At 45.8% G+C, this 23,186-nt stretch overlaps 2 protein-coding genes across 7 annotated transcripts in view; both read right to left on the bottom strand.

Annotated features, from left to right (window-relative positions):
* Positions 1-47: 47 nt before the first annotated feature.
* On the bottom strand, positions 48-15,819 carry OPALIN (oligodendrocytic myelin paranodal and inner loop protein). Of its 6 annotated transcripts, none has more exons than XR_013959130.1 (8): positions 15,324-15,816; positions 12,388-12,423; positions 9,244-9,279; positions 9,118-9,153; positions 6,491-6,613; positions 4,909-4,965; positions 2,592-2,841; positions 48-509 (listed from the first exon to the last, which is right to left on the bottom strand). XR_013959130.1 is itself a non-coding variant. In XM_080643038.1 (8 exons), exons 1-7 carry the CDS (start codon positions 15,420-15,422, stop codon positions 2,665-2,667), a joined length of 564 nt encoding a protein of 187 aa, XP_080499164.1. In that variant the 5' UTR covers positions 15,423-15,819; the 3' UTR covers positions 48-509; position 2,664. The 6 variants fall into 6 exon arrangements, 4 of the variants coding, with proteins under 4 accessions (XP_080499164.1, XP_080499165.1, XP_080499163.1 ...); XR_013959131.1 differs by having other exon boundaries at positions 48-1,680; positions 1,777-2,841; positions 15,324-15,815; XM_080643038.1 differs by having other exon boundaries at positions 2,664-2,841; positions 15,324-15,819.
* Positions 15,820-21,324: 5,505 nt separating this feature from the next.
* Positions 21,325-23,186, bottom strand: part of TLL2 (tolloid like 2) — a 97,484-nt gene continuing 95,622 nt past the window's right edge. Inside the window, exon 21 of the mRNA XM_080641231.1 lies at positions 21,325-22,966. Coding sequence (XP_080497357.1) covers positions 22,832-22,966 — 135 coding nt within the window. The 3' untranslated portion in view covers positions 21,325-22,831. The remainder of the gene's footprint in view (positions 22,967-23,186) is intronic.

The following is a 23,186-nucleotide window of genomic DNA, read 5'->3' as shown; positions in this document are numbered from 1 at the left end:
GTAGCTGAAATACTGTGTATTTCCAATAAAAATAGGAGGACACATGATGGTGGAGTCTTCTTCCTTTTATACACTCAAATATTAGAAAAGACTTTTAAACAAAAATACAAAATGAAAGAATAAAGAGTTTAAGGTTTATCGCAAGGGGAGAAACAGGTTTCATTTGGCCAGACATTCCGAGGCAGGAATCATGGAACAAGGAGGTCTGGAAGGGCAATGTCAGAGAGAAATGGCTGATCTGCACAACAGTAAGAGGGCTGCCACCTGGAGGGGAAGGTGGACATTACAGACTGTGGGCCGGGAGGCCAGGAGGCCAGGAGGCCAGGAGGCCAGGAGGAGGAGGAGGGATCCCAGTAGGCCTGAAGTAATGGGAGGATTTGGATCCACACCGTTTTTTGCTCTATAATGGAATTTCATCAATTAGGCTGGTGACTAGTTTGTGGAATTCAGATGTCCTCAGTGCCTTTGGCTTTGGGGGCAGCGCGCCCTCTGGTGGTGAACTGAAGAACCTTTGAAGGCAAGCACAACATGATCATGGGCTGCACTCTGTGGAGGACTGAACATCTCCATCACCAGCCAGCAGAGAGAGTGCCAGCCCCAGGAGTATCCCTGGGATAGCCTTAATTCCAACCCCAGGGCCAATGTCATACTTTAATATAGGCGAAGAAAAACTGCAGATGTGTCACAGGTCCATAAGAACGACTGTTTCACTTTATTCCACAACTAGAGGCCCCGTGCACGAATTCATGCACAGGTGGTGTCCGACTGGCCCCCCTAATTGGGGCCAATCAGGTCAGGCCGCCTGATGGGAGGGGATGTCCCCAATTGGGATGGTGGGGTGGTGATCAGGGGCAGGGCTGGCCAACCAGGGCGAGGGGCCTCGGGTGGTTGGCCAGCCGGCCCCGCCCCCTGGTCAAACTCCCAGTTGGTTCAACTCCCACCTGAGGGGACAATTTACATATTAGCCTTTTATTATATAGGATAAGTTTTTGTGCATTGTAGCAAAAAAAAAAAAAAAAAAAGATAGAAACATTGAACCTTGCTAATTTAGTAGAAACAACTTGAACTAAAGATTCTAAGCAATGGATTGTAAGTGGAATTAAAATAAATGATCCAAAATATGTCACACCTCATTTTATAGACAAAATGGCCAAAGTGACTGCACCTAGGGGATATAGAATACAACTGAATTTCACAAGGGGTTTTGCAAAGCACAGTTGGCATGTAGCAGTGACTGAGTTTGTAGAATCCGTCCTTTGTTATTTGAAGAAGAGGGGAGACAGGATTCCTGGAAGCTTCCTCACAGAAGCGACGGCAAAGGCCTGGCCTGAGCCAGCTAACACTGCACAGCCTTCCCTCACACAGCAGCCACATTGCTACTCAGCCCACCCCTTTGGCCCAGGGTTCATGTACTGAATCCCCTGGATCTCTCTTCTTGACCATGAGCTTTTCCCCATAATAGTCCAAGGACTTGGGCTTTTCTCTCTACTCCCACAAAATGGATATACTAGTAGCCTCATCCTATATAATAAAGAGGTAATATGCAAATTGACCATCACTCCAACACACAATATGGCCACCCCCATGTGGACACAAGATGGCTGCCACAAGATGGCCAGCAGGGGAGGGCAGTTGTGGGCGATCAGGCCAACAGGGGAGGGCAGTTGGGAGGGACCAGGCCTGCAGGGGAAGGCAGTTAGGGGTGACTGGGCCGGTAGAGGAGGGCAGTTGGGGGCAACCAGGCCTACAAGGGAGGACAGTTTGGGGGACCCAGGCCTGCAGGGGATGGCAGTTGGGGGTGACCAGGCCTGCAGGGAAGGGCAGTTGGGGGGGATCAGGCCTGCAGGGGAGAGCATTAGAGGCGACCATGCCTGCAGGGGAGGGCAGTCAGACATCCCTCGAGGGGTCCCCGGTTGGAGAGGGTGCAGGCTGGGCTGAGGGATACACCCCCCCGACACACACACGAATTTTGTGCACCAAGCCTCTAGTTTCTAATAATCATTTAAAACATTATTTACTGTGCACACACACATGCACACAAAGCCCATTGCAATTTGTCTTCCTTAAATATGTCTGATCACATATTTAAGACACAGTGGGAGTAATGAATGGTCCAACCATGTGCTATGCTTGTAGTCAAGGCACGTGTGGCTCCATCTGATTTCTACCCTGAAATATTCAGTAATAGGATCTGCTTTCCCTCAGACACCCCTTTGAGCTTCATTTTTAGATCATGCTGGCCTTGGCCAACCCTCCCATAAAAGCCAGATAAAATGATTTTTTGAGAAATGGGATGTAAAAAAAGGTGAGGAGGCAAGACACTCAGAAATCAAGCCCCCTTTCTAAAATCACACACACACACACACACACACACACACACACACACAGAAAATTTCCACTGGGGTCAGGAACAGAACTCAAGGACTCCTTCTAGATGCATAGTGATCTCACTTGGTGATTCGCTGCTTCTTAAACCACAAGATCTGAGAGCTGGAATGAACCTTGTCAGATCTGTCCCCAAAGAAACAAATCAATCCAAAAGTTTTCCAGATTTGTCAATGAAATTGGATTGGTTACGAAGAGCTTAGCACCTCTCCTCACTCCACGCTCAGATCCCCGGGTCTCCAGCTCTGTGCCAGCTCCAGTTCTGCTCTTTGACCTACATCACTCCAGGCTCAGTCTGGGCACAAGCCACCACAATCCCCTCCTTCTCTCCGTCTCCACAGTCGGACGGTAAGTGTCATGCATGATCTCCTCGCTTCCTGATACAGTCTTCACATATATGTGAGCTTCTTCTGCTCCCACCATGTTCCTCTCACGTGTGGGTGCTCTCCTAGGATTCTTGAGAAAAAAAAAACAGGTTTTAAAAATATAGCAGAGACTTCTGCTTCTGGCCAAGTTGGAGTAACAACCAGATTTACCGTCCCACCTACAAGAACCAAAATTCAGACAAACCGTCTAAAACAATAGTTTTAGAGACACTGGACATCAGCAAGGATGGACAGCGATCCTTAAAAGACAGAAAACAAATAATTGCCTGAGCTTGCTGCCTTGGAGGGTTTTCAGGCCATTCAGCATTCTCTTGCATCATGTCTGTTGTTCTATTCTTTACTTTTAACCTATTAGTGTCTTTATATTTAAAGTGAGTTTTAGTAGGCAATATGTAGTTGTATCTTGCTTTTATATCCAATCTTAATATCTCTGCCTTTTAATTGAGATATTTATACCAACTACATGTAATGGGATATTGACACAGTTGGGTTTAAATCTACCTTCTTGCTATTTGTTTTCTATTTCATGTGTCCATTGTTACTTTTTAAACCTTTTTTCTGCCTTCTCCCATTTAGATTTTAGAAGTGCCTTAAGTTCCATGAAAAAAAAATCTGTTGGGATTTACATTGGAGTTACATTTATTATTGGGATTTACATTGGAGTTACATTTATAATTCCTGTCCAGCCAATTTTAGGGTGTTTGACTTTATGCTATTGAGCTTTCCTATCCAGGAGCATGGTATATAATTCCCATTATTTAGGTCTTATATAATATCTTTTACTAAAGTTTTATTTTTCTCCTTAAAGGGGTTATATTCCTCAGCATTCTATGTATACTTTTTATTGCCACTACAAAATGGTATTTACAAAATTTTTATGTTTTATATTGTCATATTGATTTTTAGAAATACAAATTACTTTTGTATACTAATTTTGTATCCAGTAAACTTGTTAGAATTGCTTGATAATGCTAACAATTTATCTGTAGGTAATCATATCATCTGAAAATAATGAAAGTTTTATTTCTCTCTTTCAGTCTTATATGTCCTAACTTCCTTTTCATATTCTACTGCATTGACTAGGACCATACAATCCTATCTAATAAAAGAGTAATACGCAAATTGACCATCACTCCAACACACAAGATAGCCGCCCCCATGTGGTCAAAGATGGCCGCCCCCATGTGGACACAAAATGGCCGGCACAAGATGGCCGGCAGGGGAGGGCAGTTGTGGGCATCAGGCCTGCAGGGAAGGGCAGTTGGGGGTGATCAGGCCTGCAGGAGAGGGCTGTTAGGGGTGACCAGGCCTGCAGGGGAGGGCAGTGGGGGGGGGGGGACCAGGCCAGCAGAGGAGGGCAGTTACGGGCAATTGGGCTGGCAGGGCAGTGGTTAGGGGGTGATCAGGCTGGAAGGCAGAAGCGGTTAGGGGCAATCAGGCAGGCAGGCAGGTGAGCAGTTGGGAGCCAGCATGCCTGGATTGTGAGAGGGATGCCTGACTGCCCGTTTAGGCCCGATCCTGGTGGCTTTGGGCCTAAACAGGCAGTCGGACATCCCTCGAGGAGTCCCAGATTGGAGAGTGTGCAGGCTGGGCTGAGGGACACACACCTCCGTGCACGAATTTCGTGCACCGGGCCTCTAGTATTGAATAGAAGTGATAATAATGAGCATCCTTGGTTTGTTTCTGACCTTGAAAAGAGAGAATTCATTATCAATTTACCCTTAGGTATAATGTTTGATGTAATTTTTAAAAAAGATATCTCCATTCAATTTAAGAACATTCCTATTCTATTTTTAGTTTGCTAAAGTTTTCACACCACAAATGGCTGTTCAAATTCTGTAGTTTCTTTTCCTATTGAGGTGGTCACATGATTTTTCTCTTTTAATTTGTCAGTAAAATACATTATATAACATTGATTTTCTAATATTAATTCAACCGTGAATTCCTGTCCAGCCAATAAAAGTACTGAGAAGCTCCTGTGTTTGAGTTTCATTTGGTCGTCTCTTTTCCACACGTGCTCATAACTGTACGCTCATAACTGTACTTCTCCTGTGATGCAAAAAGCTTTAAAACCCTTGCTTCACTAGGTTTGTTTACTGTATGATGATATACAGTGATTACAACCAAGAGTTCTTACCTCAGCTATCTTGGGATTGTCATCAATTTCTGAAATTTCATATGGCCTCTCACTTTCCTAAGTTGAAAAGAAAGGAAAGAAGGAAGGAAGGAAGGAAGGAAGGAAGGAAGGAAGGAAGGAAGGAAGGAAGGGAAGAAGGAAGGAAGGAAAGGGGAAGGGAGGGGAGGGGAGGGAAGGGAAGGGAAGGGAAGGGAAGGGAAGGGAAGGGAAGGGAAGGGAAGGGAAGGGAAGGGAAGGGAAGGGAAGGGAAGAAAGACAGAGTCACGCCATTTGCCCATGACCTTGATGTGGTACTTAAACTTAGGTGCACATTACAATCACCAGAGAACTTTGAAAACAAAACAAAATAAGCAAATAGATAATAACTCACCCTTTCCAAAACACAAATAAGAAATTCCATTGTGAGTTACTTCAAAAATAATCCAGGATTGACAGTGTGGAAAAGTGGGTGGGAGTAAAGATGAAATATAATTTGGCAGGAATTGATAATTAGGTTTATCATATGATTCTCTCTACTGCAGTATATGTTTAAACATATCCATAAATTTTAAAAAGTTGTCTTTTAAAGACCAGTGCCACAACTCGATTATCCCATGATACTGATTTAACTGGCCTTGGCGACTGCTATTTTTGTAGCCTCCTAGATGATTTTAAAATGCACCGAAGGTTGAGAAACTACTACTTAATTAATACCACCAGCAAGCACAATACTTCTGAATGGTTAAAGTGTACAGCTTGCCAACACATCTTTACATCCATGATCTCATTTTGTCCCTGCAAATTTGCCTGCCTCTGAAAACAGGTAGGCTGGTTTTATGACTCAGATTAAGTTGAACTAATCAAGGCACAGAAAAGGGTAAGTCACTAGTCCAGGGTCACGTAAGTGATAAAGTGGCAGAGCCAGGGTTGGAACCTCGGTTTCCTACCTCCCTGAGAATGCTGACCTCTGCGAGAACACCAGGAATGTTCACAGAGGATGGAATTAGAACCCAGAGTCCACACGACACGGTTGTATCACAGCCTGGAACCTCGCTGGATATCGGCGAGGTGGCCTTTGCATTCTGAGCGAGGTGCCCAGAGCAACCTGGCACTCGGAGAGGGCAGGGTCGGTAGATTCCCTTGTGACTGGAGTGTGTTCAGATGGGGAAAAGGGCAAAGACAATGGAGCCACGTACTCCGGACATTCACCTGCCAATGACACCTCAGCACCTGTTTCTCCTCTATCTTCCCTAAGATTATCTCCTTTTTTAGGACATTTGTGCCCTCCTATTTCTCAGCTTTAAAAAACACATCCACTGTACAGACACGTTACCACGGCAACAAAGTCCCTCTTCACTGCTACTTTTTGCCACCCCAAATACCATCTTTGTGCCCACGGATGTCCTCACGTGAGCTGAGGTTGTATGACAAACCAGCCCATGAGTCAAACCAGCCCATGAGTCTGAGAAATCGAGGTGCAGGAATGTCCACAGTCTTGTCCTCAGAAAACAGATATAAGTCTAAACACACTTTGCCCAAAAGCCAGTTCACTCAAATACTGATTCCTCCCAACACCTCCAGACCCAAGGAAGCTGCTAATCACCTCAGTGGACTCACTGCTGCTGCTTCTTCTTCGGTGAATCAGAGTAAACAGTAAAGCTACCATCAGGGCTGCGGCCACCAGAGACGGGATGCCTGCGGCTAATCCAATAGAGGGCCCACAGTCCTGACACAGAGAGAAAAGCAGAGTCAGATTCTCTAAGAATAAAGGAAAACTTCAGTCAATTAAAAGTAAGAGTCCTGGCTGGTGTGGCTCAGTTGGTTGAGCATCATCCCATGAACCAAGAGGTTGCTGGTTCAATTCTCTATCAGGCCACATGCCTGGCTTATGGGCTCAGTCCCCAGTAGGGAGCATGCTTCTCTCTCTCTCTCTCTCTCTCTCTCTCTCTCTCTCAAATCAATAAAAAACATATTTAAAAATAATAATAATAATAATAATAATTAAAAAGCCTTCAGGGACCCTAAGTGTTATACAAAATCAAACAGGTAATGAAATATTGTAAAAAAATGTTTGCAATGTACAGTACATGGCAAATGGCTCATTTTCATAGGATTTAATTTACATAGTTTAAGTCAATTAGAAAAAGGTGATAATCCAGTAGAAAAATGACAAAGAATATGAACAGGACATTCTTAGAAACAAAAATACAAATGTCTCATCAACTGAGATCTGATTCAAAGCAACAATTAGGTACCATTTTTATCTATTAGTTTGGCAAAAAGTGAAAGGTTTTATTATATCCCACACCATTTTGATGGGAATTTTTAAATTTTTATTTACATTAAATACATTAACCAATTAATTTTCAAATTCCCACTTTGTTTTGATCCGAGTGGAAATAGCCACATAAATTTTCAGATTTGCAGATTTTCTGGAATTATCAAAGATAATCTGCAGCCCTAGCTGGTTTGGCTCAGTGGATAGAGCATCGGTCTGCAGACTGAAGGGTCCCAGGTTCGATTTTGATCAAGGGCACATGCTGGGTTTCGAGCTCGATCCCCAGTAGGGGATGTGCAGGAGGCAGTTGATCAATGATTCTCTCTCATCATTGATGTTTCTATCTCCCTCTTCCTCTCCCTTCCTCTCTGAAATTAATAAAAATATATTTTTTAAAAAGATAATCTGCAGAATCTGTGTAAATGTGTGATTCTCACATATAACATAAATTCAGAAAAGTATATCAATCATAAATATATAGATTGATGACTTTTCACATAAGGAACCCAGCACCCAGATGAAGAAACAGAACATTGCCAGCACCCAGAAGCCCCCTTTAGTCACCCCGAGTGTAAGACTATCTTGAAATCTATCACCGTAGATTTGGCTGTTTTTCAACACCATATAGATGCATATAGACCAGGGGTGGGCAAACTTTTTGACTCGAGGGCCACAATGGGTTCTTAAACTGGACCGGAGGGCCGGAACAAAAGCATGGATGGAGTGTTTGTGTGAACTAATATAAATTCAAAGAAAACATCATTACATAAAAGGGTACGGTCTTTTTTTTATTTCAATAGTTTTATTCATTTCAAACATTTTAACAAGAAGAATGTAAACACTAATTATTATAATTTGAAACTTCAAAAAATGGAGGAATCATAGCACAATAACATACCTTATATTGAAGATGGCAAAGGCAAAATAAAATTGCCTAACAAAGGAAAGGTACAAAAGCCTTTCAAATTAAACTTAAATATAATAAAATAATTTAAAACTAAAACAAATAGAAAAGAACAAAGTGTGTAAATAGTAAATTAAACATTTTCTTTAGTGCAACTTCCAAATTATGCCCGGGACGTAGATGTAGATGGCAATGTAGACTGGGTTGAAAGGTTTTTGGTCTTTAAAACATCAACTTCAGTGGGAACAGTGTTGTTGGTCTCCTTTTTAGCTAATGCTCTGATACTGTGCTCTCCAGGGGCATGTCTCCCTACATCACCACGATAACGTGTCTCCACATTCCCAGGGTGATGTCGTGATGTCGGGGGACGCGTCCGTGGGCATTACAAGGAGCCTCTGGAAGATTGAGAGGTTGTTCCTTCTACTGAATGGGCGGATATAAATCCGCCCACTTAGAAGAAGGAGCTGCGGCTGTGTTTCCCGACATTGCCATGTTAACACTGCTGCTGGTGAAGGAGCGGAGGGGAGAGCAAGAGAACCATCCGCTCTTTCGGCTCCGTGGGCCGGATAGAACAGCCGAACGGGCAGGATCCGGCCCGCGGGCCGTAGTTTGCCCACGGCTGATATAGACAGTATGTACAGTAAGTCCTCACTTAACACCCAGAGGTTCCTGGGACGTGGTAAAACAACGTACAATGAAACTGGTTTTACCATGGACTGATTAGTAGAAACAAGAGTTCTGTTCCTACAGCATCTCACCAATGCTATAATGAAACAGGGTTGAACAAAACATTCTTCCAGAACCTGCCAACTCTTTTGTGTCTTGCTTCTTTTACTCAACAAATTGTGAAATCCATCTGTGATTTGCATTCTCTTTCTCACTTCTGAGCTGAGTTGGTCATAAAAATAATAGTTGAGCCAGAGTCTGTGCTTGGTAACAGTTCACATATCAAACTTACCTATCCCTCAAAAGAAATGCACAAGATGGGTACAGCATCATTATCCCCATTTTATAAATGATCAAACCAAAATTTAAGTGACATACTCACCACTTCTTTCCCACCTGTAACAACTGGAGAGGTAGTCTGTGTGGAAAAAGAAATGCACAAGATGGGTACAGCATCATTATCCCCATTTTATAAATGATCAAACCAAAATTTAAGTGACATACTCACCACTTCTTTCCCACCTGTAACAACTGGAGAGGTAGTCTGTGTGGAAAAAGAACATATATCTTAAGAAAACAAATGAATATTATTTGTGGAATGAATATGATACAAGACAGTCTGTCCAATGTGAACTGCCTAAAATTCTATCATGCCTAAAATTCACCCCTTTGCTAAACGTTCTATTAAAACAATAGAGACAATTGTGACCGCTGCATCCATCTGTGGCTGGGGTTCAAGGTCTGGAGAAGGGGCTGCACACAAACGGATATACTAGACAAGAAATATCAATTTAGAAGGCCTGGGGGAGCCAGGCAGAGGCTTCACTCTAGTGGAGAAGCTCCCTGAGTCTCCGGACCCATTAACTTTTATTTACTAGAATACACATTTGCCCTTTAGCAAAGCAAACAGGCATCAAAGGCAAAGTTTAGTAAACAATAAAAGGATTATCAGGTTAGGGGATTGCCTTCAGCCATTCAGCCACAAGCAGGGCAATAATATGCTGACTTTCAGCCCTTGCTGAATATCAAAGTCCATTAGCCTTCCAGAGGACTTCTCGCATAATTGTGCTAACTGCTTGATGGTCTTAGCCTCTGGCAACAATGACTGCCAAACAGACCCTTACTGAGACATGAGATTCTTCTACAAGGAAACAGAATTCAGAAACTCAGAAGAGGTCTTTGTTATGTACCCCAGGGATTTGCCCTAACACCCTTTACAACTCAAGAAGGCTTTCTCCAGTCCCTAGTCCCCACATCCTTCCCAGCACACTTTGGGCTTACCTGTCCCCACTGCTAGAGGGAAAAGGTAAAGACTGGCGGAAGCTAGTGAAGGACACCTTATTGTTTTCAAACATGCAATGAAGCAGGTGGCTGTGGGGGATCTGAAATTGTGAACTGTCCATGTTTCTGGGGTAATTCCACACTCTGTGAATGCTTTGCATGTTTCCAGCTCACATCTCCACTCAAGGAGAGGCACTGGATCTCACCTTTTTATGAGCTATTTCAGGTGATAGTCTTACCTGGATCAATAACTCTCAGGGAACCAACATCTACATGAGCAACCAGCCGCTGTCAACTATGCTGAGTGGTCCAGTGTGGGGTTAAGAGGGAAGGTCCTGGGCTCCCTACCTGGAGTGGAATGGTAATGTCTCCACTCACAGGTGAGGGGTCAGATTTCTTCATCTGTAAAATAGGATGCTAGTACCTACCTCCAGGGTTGTAATGAGCACCAGGAGAATAAGCCTTTGTCAGTTTCTTTGAAACTAGGCAAAGCTCTAGTCAGACCTGTTATTTATTTAATATTCTCATCAACCTCATTAATATCTTGGTGTCTCTGGGGTTAAGGCTTTCACAATTTTTATCTCTATTTCACACAAAAAATGAACTAGATCTCACAGACGTTATGGGATTTTGTCTAAGGTTCCACAGATAATCATAAATCTAACCTGAACTTGAGTGACTGAATTCCATGCCTAGGGCTCTTGCCCGCAGAGTTCCCACCAAAGGAGCAATGTGATGAAGGGGGCATTGACATTTGTACTTAAAGGGCTGCAGTGTTACCTAAACACAATCTCACCCCTCCCCCATCTTACCTTAATACTGCATTTGCCTAAAGTGTTTTATTTCTCTGGGTTGTGGTAAGAGTTGAATATAATTTCAGGTAAGATGCTCTATTTTCAGGTTACAGAAATTTACTTCGGCTGGCTTTGACCCCGCTCCCAAAGGATTTAGGGGTGCTTCATGGATCCCCAAAGCAGCGGGAGCCTGGCTCCTCCAGGGAGCGGAGCTGGGGTCTGGGAGTTTGTCAGGACCAAAGCCATCCCTCCTGGGATCTTTCCGTCTTTCCTGGGCACGTAGCCGTTCACATGTGCTCTTCTTTATTTGCTTCCTTCTTTGCACTGAGGATGAATTTTCCCGCATGGTCTGGCCCTAAGCCAAGCTCTTAACCTCTGTGTTACACCGCCTTCCCTGGCCAAATGCTGCGTCCCAACTCAGATTTTGCACTTGACAGTTCAGTATGGCCCAACAGGGACCACTTGCCTCTGTGCCGTGTTCCCAACTCCCTGCAGAGGCTCTGATGAGCTGGGTATCCACCTCTGCCCCTTCCCAGGGCACTGGCACTCAGCTGCACCAAAGGGAGGGGTTATATGGTAAAGACTTAACTGCGAGGTAGGGTGACCGACCATCCTGGTTTTCCAGGGAGGTTGCAGGTTGCAGCACAGCTGGCGTTAAAAGCAGATGGTCCCAGGCAGATCAGGATGGTGGGCCACCTTACACAGGTTCACAGGGAGAGGGGACCATTCCCAGAGAAATGGGCTGTTAACCAAGAAGGCACTCCAGAAGGTGGGGACTAGCATCACAAGGACCTCCCCTCACCCACTCACCTCTCCCCCCCGCCCCCAAAGCTACGGCTTCTTGCTCCTCTGAGTTACCTTCATGGGGTGGCCTCGACAGGATAAGACAAAACCTGGGGTCGCTACAGACCCACTGAGTCTAAGCAGCGCGGGCGGGGCCGGGGGGCGGGGGGGGGGGGCGTTCCAGCCGGGACCATATTAACAGGCTTTGACAGCTCACCGGGGGAGGGGGATTTGTCTGCTGACAACAGGCAGAGGCTGAAGCAAGGAGCCGAGCAAGTCAGGGAGGCTCAGAAGGCAGGGCGCCACCAGGAGGGTGCAGCAGGTGCCAAGGGAGTCTGGGCAGATGCCTAGGGCAGCCAGCAGGGCCACCAGGAAGCCGGCAGTGAGTGACAAGGCTCTATCTTCCTGCTGCTCTCCAGGACCAGGCCCTCGTGTTACAAGGGACTTGAACCCTGGCTCAGGTGTCCGCTTATGAGGTAGATCCAGTTTATTCTCTTCGAATAACCAGACGACTTCATCGGAAACATTTGGCACCGCGAAACCCACTAAGAAGCTGGGCCGGGAAACCGCCTAGCTCCATTTCAGCAGCACTATTGGTCAGAAAACAGCCCTGGATGTTCTTTCTTTTCAAACGCTGTATTTACAATGCTCAGCCTTGGAAAAACGTCAGCAGCCCCAGCTCCTCACCGGGCCTTTGAAGAGCGAGTGCGTGCGGGTGAGGTGTACGTGCTGGTGCTCTGGTGGCCTCGGGGAGGGTCTGCGGTGATGCCTGGTGCATGGGCCGCTGGACTTACCGTGTTGGCAGGCAGCGTGAAGTTCAGTGAAAAACTCTGCAAAAGAGAAGGAAACACCAAAGCTCTCAGGAATGAGCAGCCAGGCTCCCGACCCTTCCACCAGTCACTGACCCTGCAATTCTAAGAGCACTTACTGGTCAGACGGTGTCAGTCGGGTCGTGTCCTCTCCCAATCTCAGCCCAAACAGAGGGCAGGGGAGCAGATGAGCCCGAGCATCATGTCAGTCCTCAGCCAGGGCCAGACAAGGGGCCAGCCTGCAGGACTATTGCCTGAGGGACCCCAATCCAGAAGGCCAGTAAGAACATTACTAGAAATTCAGCAAAGTGCTGGAAATGGTCCTCCCCACCCCAGAATTATTTTCAGGGAGGGGTCTGTGAGAATTTAGAAAGACTTGGTACTTGCTGCTTGGGTTAGGAAGTAAGACCTCCCCGGGGCCGGCTCCAACAAGAACACCTGCTCCCTAAACCCCCTCCCCGGGTCAGAGCCTGAGAAGGACAAGGCTTCTGTGTTTGATGAGTCCAAGGCAGAGGTTCTGGGCTGGGGCTGAGCTGGTCAGGACCACAGAGCAGAAGCTAACCCTTCTCTCCCCTCCCCTCACTCAGCACCCAGCTGCCCCTCTCCCCCTAATATGGAGTCAATGGTTTTGTTTTTTAAATATATGTTGGTTGATTTTTGAGTGGGAGAGGGAGAGAGAGATAGAAACATCAATGATGAGAGAGAATCATTGATCGGCTGCCTCCTGCACGCCCCCCACAGGGGATCAAGCCCACAACCCCGGCATGTGCCCTGACAGGGAATCGAACTGTGACCTCCTGGTTCATAGGTCAATGCTCAACCACTGAGCCAAGCCAGCTGGGCTGGAGTCAATGTTTAAAGTTCATGGGCTCAATGGGGCACCAAATTGTTCACCTGCCCAGGTGCCCACTTATCTGGGTCAGGCCCTGCCAAGGGCTCCACGAGCCTTTCCTCCTCCCATCTTCATCTTCTGTCACCATCTTTTGGGCTCGTCAATGCCAGTCTTTCCAGGCTACTCTTTACCGAGACCAAGGCAGACATTATTCTAGGACCATGGTCGGCAAACTGCGGCTCATGAGCCACATGCGGCTCTTTGGCCCCTTGAGTGTGGCTCTTCCACAAAATACCACGGCCTGGGCGAGTCTATTTTGAAGAAGTGGCATTAGAAGAAGTTTAAGTTTAAAAAATTTGGCTCTCAAAAGAAATTTCAATCGTTGTACTGTTGATATTTGGCTCTGTTGACTAATGAGTTTGCCGACCACTGTTCTAGGACATTGGGGTAAGAGGGACTCTGGGCCATCACAGGTCAGAGTCTTCTTCCTCAAAGGACCTCACCAATGCCCTGGTTGCTAGCACCAACCAAGCCCACAGATGCTGCAAGGACACTTGCTGGTCACTGCACGGAACACAGCTGCCCAGAGCCTTATCTCACCAGTGAGCACTGGGTACTGACGTCAGCAGGCCCAAGACAAAGCTTCCTTTGGGTGACAGCAGACGGGAGGGGCAGCAACAAGTGAGCCATTACATGTGCTGTTTATCAATATTTGGATGACGAAGGTTTTGGCCAATTTCAGAAAGACGTCTATGTTTTGTAGAAACACACTACAGTGCTCTCACGGAGAGAAAAACATCACGTAAAGTTGGGTGGAGAAGAATCTGACGCAGTGTTCTTTAAAGAGGCAGCTGGGTGGGGTGAGGCAACCCTCATCTGGATCTGAGTCCAGACTCAGCCACTTAGAAGCTGTGTGGCCTTGGAAAAGTGACTCAAACTCTCTGGTCTCCATTTCCTCACGCAGATCTCCCAGGCTCAGGTTTTCCATCCTCAAAATGGGGATACAATCAACTTGCCCTGCCCATCTTACAGGATAAGTCCAAAGGAAATAACACTGGGGGCAGCTCCATCCAAACTGTAAAACACTGTAGGTGTGTGAGGGTCCACGTGGTGCCACACTCTTCATGGGCCGGCACAGCAAGGCACAGGGAAAACACTTGGGAAGTTCTTTTTGGATGGAATCACATACATGGATCAGCAATATTCAAAGTACTCGAATCTGGTATAGTACCCCTGTTGCTAAAATGCCCTTATTGTAAGTCTGAGCACAATACGATGTCTACATGATGGTTCTGAAGGCTCTTTAGGATCTCAGCGGCCAAGTGGCACTTGTTATAAGTTTGCTGTTGGTGAGGGGAAGTAGAGAGAGTTGGATAATTACTCTCTGTTATTGAGGGTGTGCTGAGTGTCAGATGCTGCGCTCACCACCTCCCTGTGAAGGGCCTGCTCTCCTCCCTCCATCGCGGGTGAGAACTGAGACCAAAATAGGTCCCCGAATGTCACCAGCTGGTAAGTGGTAGGGGCTGGGTTGGATTGTAGATCCTCCTAACTCCAAAGCCCAAATTCCACTCCTTTCAATTATCTCTTTAATAAAGAATCACAGAAGCCTCTTCTGTTTTCCCTTTTAACTTAGTAAACCTCATTTGAGTCACAAGCAAATATGTATCACAAGCCAATAAAAAAGGTGGAAAGTTTCTGATGCAACATATGAATATCTATATTGCTGACCAGGTAGTAGAAGGCGGACTGAACAATAAGGGATAAAGGCATTGATCAGACCCATTGCTTCACCTGGGAAGTGAATTTAGCTGAAACATCTACTTGGTACCCGTGCCGTATATGAGGTGTTATAAACAGAACCTTAATATTTAAATGAAAGATGAGACCGGCAAGTATTTGATGAGAACTTTACAAAAATGATTAGTATTTTGCACATAGAAAAGTAATTTAAAACCAAGCCCCTTGACTTTATTGTATGAAAGAAACAATTCTATTAGAATTAGAGATGTGAGTTTTAAAAGCCTGGGAATTGATTGTATTCAGAGAGAATGAAGGTTAGGCTGAGAGAAAGATGCTAGCTATCACTTACCATTCCGACAGCCTCCCCAGAACCTTCTCCAAACACTGTCCTCTGCAGGCTCCTTTCTCTCTGGAGTTCTTGGCTTGTGTCTTGCATTTGCAGGGACATCCAACTGGGAGAGCAAGGGTGACAGGGCTAGAGGTGGCTCCAAGAGGGCCCTGGCCAAGCCATTTATGGTCAGGGGAGTAGCCGAGTCCTCGGCCCATCCCTCGAGGAAGACGGTCTCCTGCTCCATAGCCACTGTGTATCCAGGCTCCACAGAGAAGCCAGGTGATCTTCGTCAGCATCAATTATCTCAGGCTCCCGTTCCACCCTCTTTGCCTTTATTTCTTGTCCTTCTTACTTTTCAGGTCCCTTCCTCCGTTACACTTCCCACTCAGCAAAGAACCCACAGCTGGCCCGAGAGCTCAGAGGCTCCTGCAGCTGGAAACTCTTTAGAAACAATGGGCCCCACAAGCTGAGGCTGGCCCAGCTGCTAGACATCGGCATCCCAGCGAGGACGGAGTCAACACGGTACCGGCATCGCTGTGGAGGGGCTGGGACCTGCCCTGTATGTGAGGCAGGACTGTGGCTGCCACAGCAAATACACACCTTGCCTGGTGGAGTTTAGCCTCACCCCTTCCTGTTCTCACACGTTGAATGGGGGCGCTCCTAGAGCTGGAGGAGGCTGTTGACATGGGCTTCTTTTTATTTCTTATGAGTTCTGTTAGGAGTTTGCTTCTTTAAAATAGTGAAGGCGTTGGCGTGTCATGCCAACAAAACAACGGAATTAAGACCAATAAATTTGACTGTTTAAATAAGTACATTTCTTAATTTAGTTAACAAATATTTTTTGCACCTTCTACCTGTTGAGTATTATTTGGGCACTGCTCTCAGAATTGGTGATGAAGACAAAGGAGGCCCCAGCTCGTAGGGACTGTACATTCCAGCGAGGGCAGGAATCACTGTGGAGGAGCAGATGAGCAGAGTGACCCAGAGGCAGCTGAGAGGACATTTAAGTTGCATGTAAAAGAGGAGAAGAGGGTCCCAGGCAGAGGGGACAGCAAAGGCAAAACCCCGGGGCTGAAGCAGTCTGGCACCCTCACACACTGGACAGTGTCATGTGCACCTAGAGCAGTGGTCGGCAAACTCATTAGTCAACAGAGCCAAATATCAACAGTACAACGACTGAAATTTCTTTTGAGAGCTGAAAACCGACTTCTGCGCATGGGCCATGAAGTTTCAATCGCACTGTACGTGCACGCCCACACGTGGTATTTTGTGGAAGAGCCACACTCAAGGGGCCAAAGAGCCGCATGTGGCTCATGAGCCGCGGTTTGCCGACCACTGACCTAGAGCAACAAGACCAGGGAGTGACTCCAGGAGTTAAAGACTGAGTTAGGGACCTATGGTGTGAGCTGGGAGGGCAGGTAAGATTTCTACTGTAGAGCAATGGGAAGCCTTGCCAGGATTTTAAGTGGGACGGGAGCCTGAGCTAATTGATGTTAACAAAGATCACCTGGCCTCTCTGTGGAGCCTGATTACAGGGGACAAGAGTGTTAATGCAGACACTGGTTCGCAGAGTGCAGTGAAGGATGATGGTGGCTGCCTTGGGTTGGGGCAGTGGGAATGGAGAGCAGTTAGTGAGTTAGTGACTCACTGTGGAGGCAGTGGCAATGAGATTTGATGATGGGGGGTGCGGGAGGAGAAATGTGGGGCAGGGGAGGGGAGAAAAGGGGAGGGAAAGAACAGAATGAAGCCAACTCCTGGCTTTGGGGCTTGACTCACAGAGGGGTTGGAGGCACCATTTGTTTAGTCAGGTGATATTGGAAAAATGGATTTAGGGTGTGGGGTCCAGGCAGTGGGATACTGACCTGAACAAGACCAATGTGGTCTTTGCCTCTTGGGGTTTCCAGTTCCCAAGATGATTCCTAAACTGAGTCTATTAGCGCCTGGGCATCATGGAGACATCGTCCAGGAAAGTCTGTAGTGAAAGTCCTAGCGGCTCTTCTGGAAGCTGTGTGGTCTTAGGCGAGTGAAGTAACTCCTTCCAGCCTCAGTCCCAAGCTATAAAATGGGGAGGACACTGTGACAATGACTGGACTCCTTCCCTTACCCAAGTGGTACAAAGCATGCTTCCAACTTTGCTTGGTGGGCGTAGGATCACACCTGGACCAGATAACTGGACCCGGGAACTCCAGCTCATGGTTCCAGCCCCCTCTGGCTAGGCTGTCTGTGGATGGGCAAGGCCAGTGAGGTCCTTTTTGATTCTTTTTGTTTGCTGTGTGTCCACTGACCACCAATTCTCCCTCCAAAGGGCATGTTAGTCCTTTAGCAGAATTGCTAAGACCTCTCTAGTCTGTGGTACCTAGGTCACAAGCATCAAAACAGACTCTGATTACTTTAAGAAGGGGACTTATTGGTTGGGTATAGTGGAGCTCACAGAAAGATGAGAGGGCCAGGGACCTGGGTTCAGGGAAGACTGAGTAGGTGCTCCTGAGGCTTCAGCAGCAGGAACTCCTTGACAGTCCTCTCATGGAATATCCTCCCACGAAAAACAAGCTCTAAAATATCTCAGTTCCTTTCCCTCTTGATGGAGACTAATTCCAGGAAGAGGATCTTATGGTCTGGCTTGAGTCATGTGACCTAAGAGGACCTGCCACCTGGCTGACAATCTGCCCAGTGTGGTCCCTCCAATATGAAAAGAGGTGGTTCTGAAAAAGGAACTTGGCACCATCACCCAAAGAAGGGGGCCTGGGTGAAGGGGGCTCTTCTCCTCTGGAAGTATTAGTCCTGAGAATTATTTCCTGAGAAATTGCAGAAAGAATGCACTTAGTGGGTGAGAGGTTAGGACTGCCAACTCTGAGATTCTCTGCTCATTTATACTTTGCCACCATTTAAATTTGTATAAGCCCAATCACACTGATGGCTTGCCAGGCAACAACTGGTCAGTTTAAAAAGTCGGTCCATTCTACATGATAGATGGCCTTATTCTAATTGTTAAAAATCTTTGTTGAAAATGTCAGTAAGGAAATAGTGATGAAGTAAAATGTTAAAACAAATAGCAGGATTCTGGTCATTTCCCTATGGATGAGTGTCACAGGTGAGAGTCATCACTGGGGTCCATCAGATATTTCTGGTTCACCTCGCTTTTCATCTGAAGTTAAGAGCAGCCATATGACATGTGAGAAGTGACATGTCACACATAGGCATGTAAGAACCAGTGTGTGATTTTCATACTCTCTTTCGCTCTGACATGCTGACATAGGAATCAGCAATGCTCCAGGTAGCAACTCAACTAGTCCATCAGCCCAGCCCAGACTTGATTGATGATGACATGAAAGAGCTACCAGATACCAGAAATGAACATGTAGCATGAACAAGAAATACGCATTTCTTATGTAAAGCATCCTGACATTTGGGGGTTGTTTTATTGCAGCATAAGCTACCTTACACTGACTGATACACCAAGTAGTCCTATCCTTGCACCATTTTGGCTCATCCTTTAGGTACTGGTGACTGCAGAAAGCAGTAAAATCGTAAAACCGTGACACTCTACATATAGCACAAAACAGTGGTGTGTGTTAAATAGTCTGGCATTAATTCTGAGTGTTTTAAAAGATATGGTCCTCTATTATTCTTCCCTGATATGGCCCAAGAAGACCTAAAACTCTCTTCATCTGGTCAACCTAAAAAGACTGTCCTTGATCAGATAAAGTCTCTATCCTTGAGTTATAAATGACCCTGTGTCAGACATGGTCCCCACAGGAAGTTAGTGACATACTCAATTTGAAGTATTTGAGGGGGGCTTATTAAAAGGACTATTTATAAAGGTCCCTGTAGGGGACAGATAATGCAATACCCCAGGTTAGGCCAGCAGCGTGTTATTAGCACCCCTAGACCTGGAAGGAGTGGCTGCTAGAAGCCAGAGAGAAAAGGCTGCCTTATAGAAGCCATGACCTTCAGTTTTAGATGTCAGATGTGGTCCTCGGGCACAAAACCGTGTAGAGATGAGTAGAGAGACTTGCTGAGGGACGAATGGAAGATGTCTATCACATCTACACCCTTGGGGGAACAACCATCTCCACAATCATTATGTTGTCAGATTTCCAGGAAAGGACAACTTTGAGGCCACCTTTAGCTTTGCTCATGACTTTCTGGGTCCAATAGAGAGCTCTGTTCTGGAGTTGGGCACTGGGTACTCACCAGAGAGCAGAGGGCTATAGAGAAGGACCCCCTTTTTCTATGCTCCCCAGATTCTTGTGGCATTGGGAAAAATCACCATGAGGACCAATCCTGTCTGAACTGGTAATATGCACCCAAGACACAGCAATCCATCCACATTCTTTAATAAAACAGTTATTTCTAGACCATATGGTTGTTCCTCTCCACTTTCTCTTTAAAACTGACAACACTTTATGAAATGGAAAATTACACAAATAAAAAATACAATATATTTATAGATAACACTCTAAACAGTTTTTCTTTTTTTTTTTTTTAAAGAAACCTTTTAGGCATTTGGGATTATTTCTCAGAAGTTCAGTCTACAAAGGAAACTTGAAAGACATCTGCTGGAGCCATGGAAGATCTGTTCACAAACTGAACAGTATCAATACCACGAATCACTTGAGACTTATCAAAGGGACCAGATCAATGGCAAATCCCAGTGCAACCTTGCCAGTTAACAAGATTTTACAGATGATTTAAACAGATGATTTATCATGAGTAATAGGAAACTTCCCTTTAGAAGAAATGAAGTTAAAGTGAACCAATGCACAGCCTCGCTTTCTCTGTTTAGAGAAGTCTCATAGGTTAAAGTGAACTCCAGACCCTTACCCTGCCCTGGGGTGCAGGTGCTAGCTTCTGCTAGGCCAGATGACACTAGAATCTGACCAGGCTGAAGACCCAGACCCTAAATATTCATCAGGTCGTCAAGCTAATTCTCTAAACTGAAGCTAGGCTTGGAGCTCTGTGACAGCCCCGAGGCCCAGCACTGATTAAAGGACGAAGCTGGCTGGAGCACTGTCCCTGGCTCCCTCCTCTCCATGCGGGGGTGTATGTGGGAAGGTCACTGAGCACCTGTAAGCACCAAGGCAGGGGCCTGGACCTTTCTGCAGAATGGGCTTTTCTCCGTGAAGCCAGTGTGCAGACACGTGCAGCACCCGCCTCGTGTGGCAATCCCAGAGTGTGGGCTTCCTGGGGAGCGATCTGGCCAGTCCCCGCTGAATCAGAGCTTGTCTTTTCTGGGAATACGTCACTCCCAGAAGGCCCAACAAAGGTTTTCACAAGCGTCCCATTGTTTCAAATTGGCCACAGGTTGATAATTGTTAAAGTTGTGTGCTTTTGAAAATACTGGTACTACAGAGATAAAAATGAGTCCTATTGTTTCTCATGGGGGGAGGGGGGCATATACTGAGGCAAAGCTGCCTGATTCTGACCCCCTCCCACTTCTCCAGGGAATTCATTACTCTTATTTAGACTTCTACAATTGAAACTACAGAATTTTCATGTCCTTGGAGAAAGACTCTTAACAGCCACTTAGATATCCTGATTTCAGCTTTAACTTGGACAGATAAGCTGAGACAAAATAAAACCCAGAAGATACAAAAATCAGAGAAATGGAATCCACTCTCACAGGCAGATGAGACCTGAACCACAAGACAAGCTGCTGCATTTGCTGCATCAAAGATCCGCTGGGCAGGGTCTGCGATACATCACAACATGAGAATGTAGGCTGAGCCTCCAGCCTCAGGGAGGCTGAGAGAGGACTTGGTAAAGGGAAACAACGGATAGATGCGGGGCCGGTCAGGAGGGCCTGCTCAGTAAAACTATGGTCACGGGTCGGCATTTGTCTCACTGCAGGGATTAAGGCTCTGACAGCTGATCTTTTACAGACACACATATATACAGACATATATTATTATTCATAATAATACTTTGATTTTTTTCTGTTTTAAGGAAAAATATTTCCATGCATTTTCCCACCTTTCTTTGTATTATTCTTTCTTTTTCTTTCTTTCTTTTTTTTTTTACTCCCAGCAATCATTTTAATTAGACATAGTCCTCTGGGGGCATACTTTGATCTTTTAAAAATATAACCTTTAACCTTTTGCAAACACTTTGTTTAAAATAATGTTGTTTTCCCCCGAAGGAATTCTGTGCTTGGGAGCTATCTACGCTCTCACTGAAAACACTGGTGCTCCGTCCGGTGTTCAGTACCAACCAGACAGGACGTACAGCTATGTAAACATTATTTAAAATTATTCCAACATAAATACTCTTTTAAAGCTACATACCACAGCTTTTAGCTCATAATGCCCATAGATGCCTTAATGAAATGCCATTCAAAACTACCTCACTGTTTAAAGTTTACCTGGAGGTTCTAAAATCATGTAAACAACATCCTCTACACTTCTCTAGAACAAGTGCCAAGTGTGGTAAATTCCGATTGCAAGTTGGAGATTGGAGACTAACTAGTCTGAGCCAAATCACTAATGCGCTCTTTAACCTGATCAGTTACAGGAAGCTAGTCACAGGTTGACTTGTTCCACAAGGTGTTGATTCTTACATAACTTATAATTAACCAGTTTTCAACAGTGTTCACCCATGAGGGACCTGAACTGGTCCCTCGTAAGATGTCTTTGCACATCTTTGCAAACACAGTTTGCATTGGTTGTCAAGGAGTCAAGGTCGACCAGAGACGGTGCCTCCACAGCTGAAGGAGCAAAGGTTCTAAGCCCATGGGATCCCACGGTGTATAGGTTGAGTCTTCCCAAGGTCAGCGAGCCAAGGAACATTGAAACGAGCCAGGATGTTTTCTTCTCAGCAAACTGGAGACCCTTACACGCCAATGTGCTGCTGGAATTCACAGCAGATGCCTTAGCCCCCTGATGCAATTAGGGATGAGGGGAAAACCTAGGGGGCAGGGAGAGCTGATGACACAGAAGAAAGGCTTGAGGTCTCCTAACTTTGTGACAATGACGATCAATACTCGAGCTCCCTCTGTGTACCACTCACTGTGAAGCCTGTTTCAGTCCTGATGTCCATATTCTTGAGTTTCCTGGTTAACCTGTCTCTGGTAGAGTCTCTGCCCAAAGCTGTGAGTAACAAACCAGCCTTGGCCAAGCTCTCATCCTCATTGCTCAGTGCAGATGGAAGACAGCCGGAGTCTCCAGCACACGGTCAGGTTACTGGCACCTACGGAAGCATGTCCAGAACTGGAGGAATGACCAACCCGAGGACTGGCCTTTTGCCCCATAGGAGTAAGGGACAAGGAGAATGGGTAATGACAGGCATAGCTTGAATAATTAGTGGCTTCAAACCTTAATCTTTAAAAGTCCATAACGGATCATGCTGCAACCGGAATCAAAGGAACATCTCTCTTCCTTGTTGGCCAAACTTCATCAACTACACACCTCCAAGACTAGATTTTGAGGTTTTGTTTGAGAAAAATACTGTACATTGTTTTTAGGGCAGATTTGCAAGGTGCTATTTTTATAAAAAACCTTCTCAATCGCTGTCTTCCGAGAACATCAACATTATTTCTTCATGTGCAGGGCGTCCTGGAACTTGGTGCTGGTGTACCGGGCCTGAAAGCCTTTCTTATTGATGGTGTCATCCGTGTGGAAGCGAATCATCAGAGAATCCCCTGCAGAGTAGATTTCTTCCAATGGCTGAGGGAAGGAGAGAAGAAAACAGAGCACTTTAAGCCACGTGACTGTGGTTGGAGTTTAAAATAAGGATGAGCCAGGACCGTACACAGACATGGGATGGCTGATGGTGCCATGAGGTATCCCTGGGACCACAGACTCTGAAGAGCACCAATACCAGCTCCCTTTTGAAGGAGCTCATTGCAAATTCTGCTCCAGGAGCTCCCAGTTCTGCTTTTCCAAA

This window comes from Plecotus auritus (assembly GCF_963455305.1).
Source record: "Plecotus auritus genome assembly, chromosome: 9".
In the NCBI taxonomy this organism is placed as follows: Eukaryota; Metazoa; Chordata; class Mammalia; order Chiroptera; family Vespertilionidae; genus Plecotus; species Plecotus auritus.
Note: the sequence above shows the minus strand (reverse complement) of the source record. Positions and strands in the feature narration are given on the sequence as shown.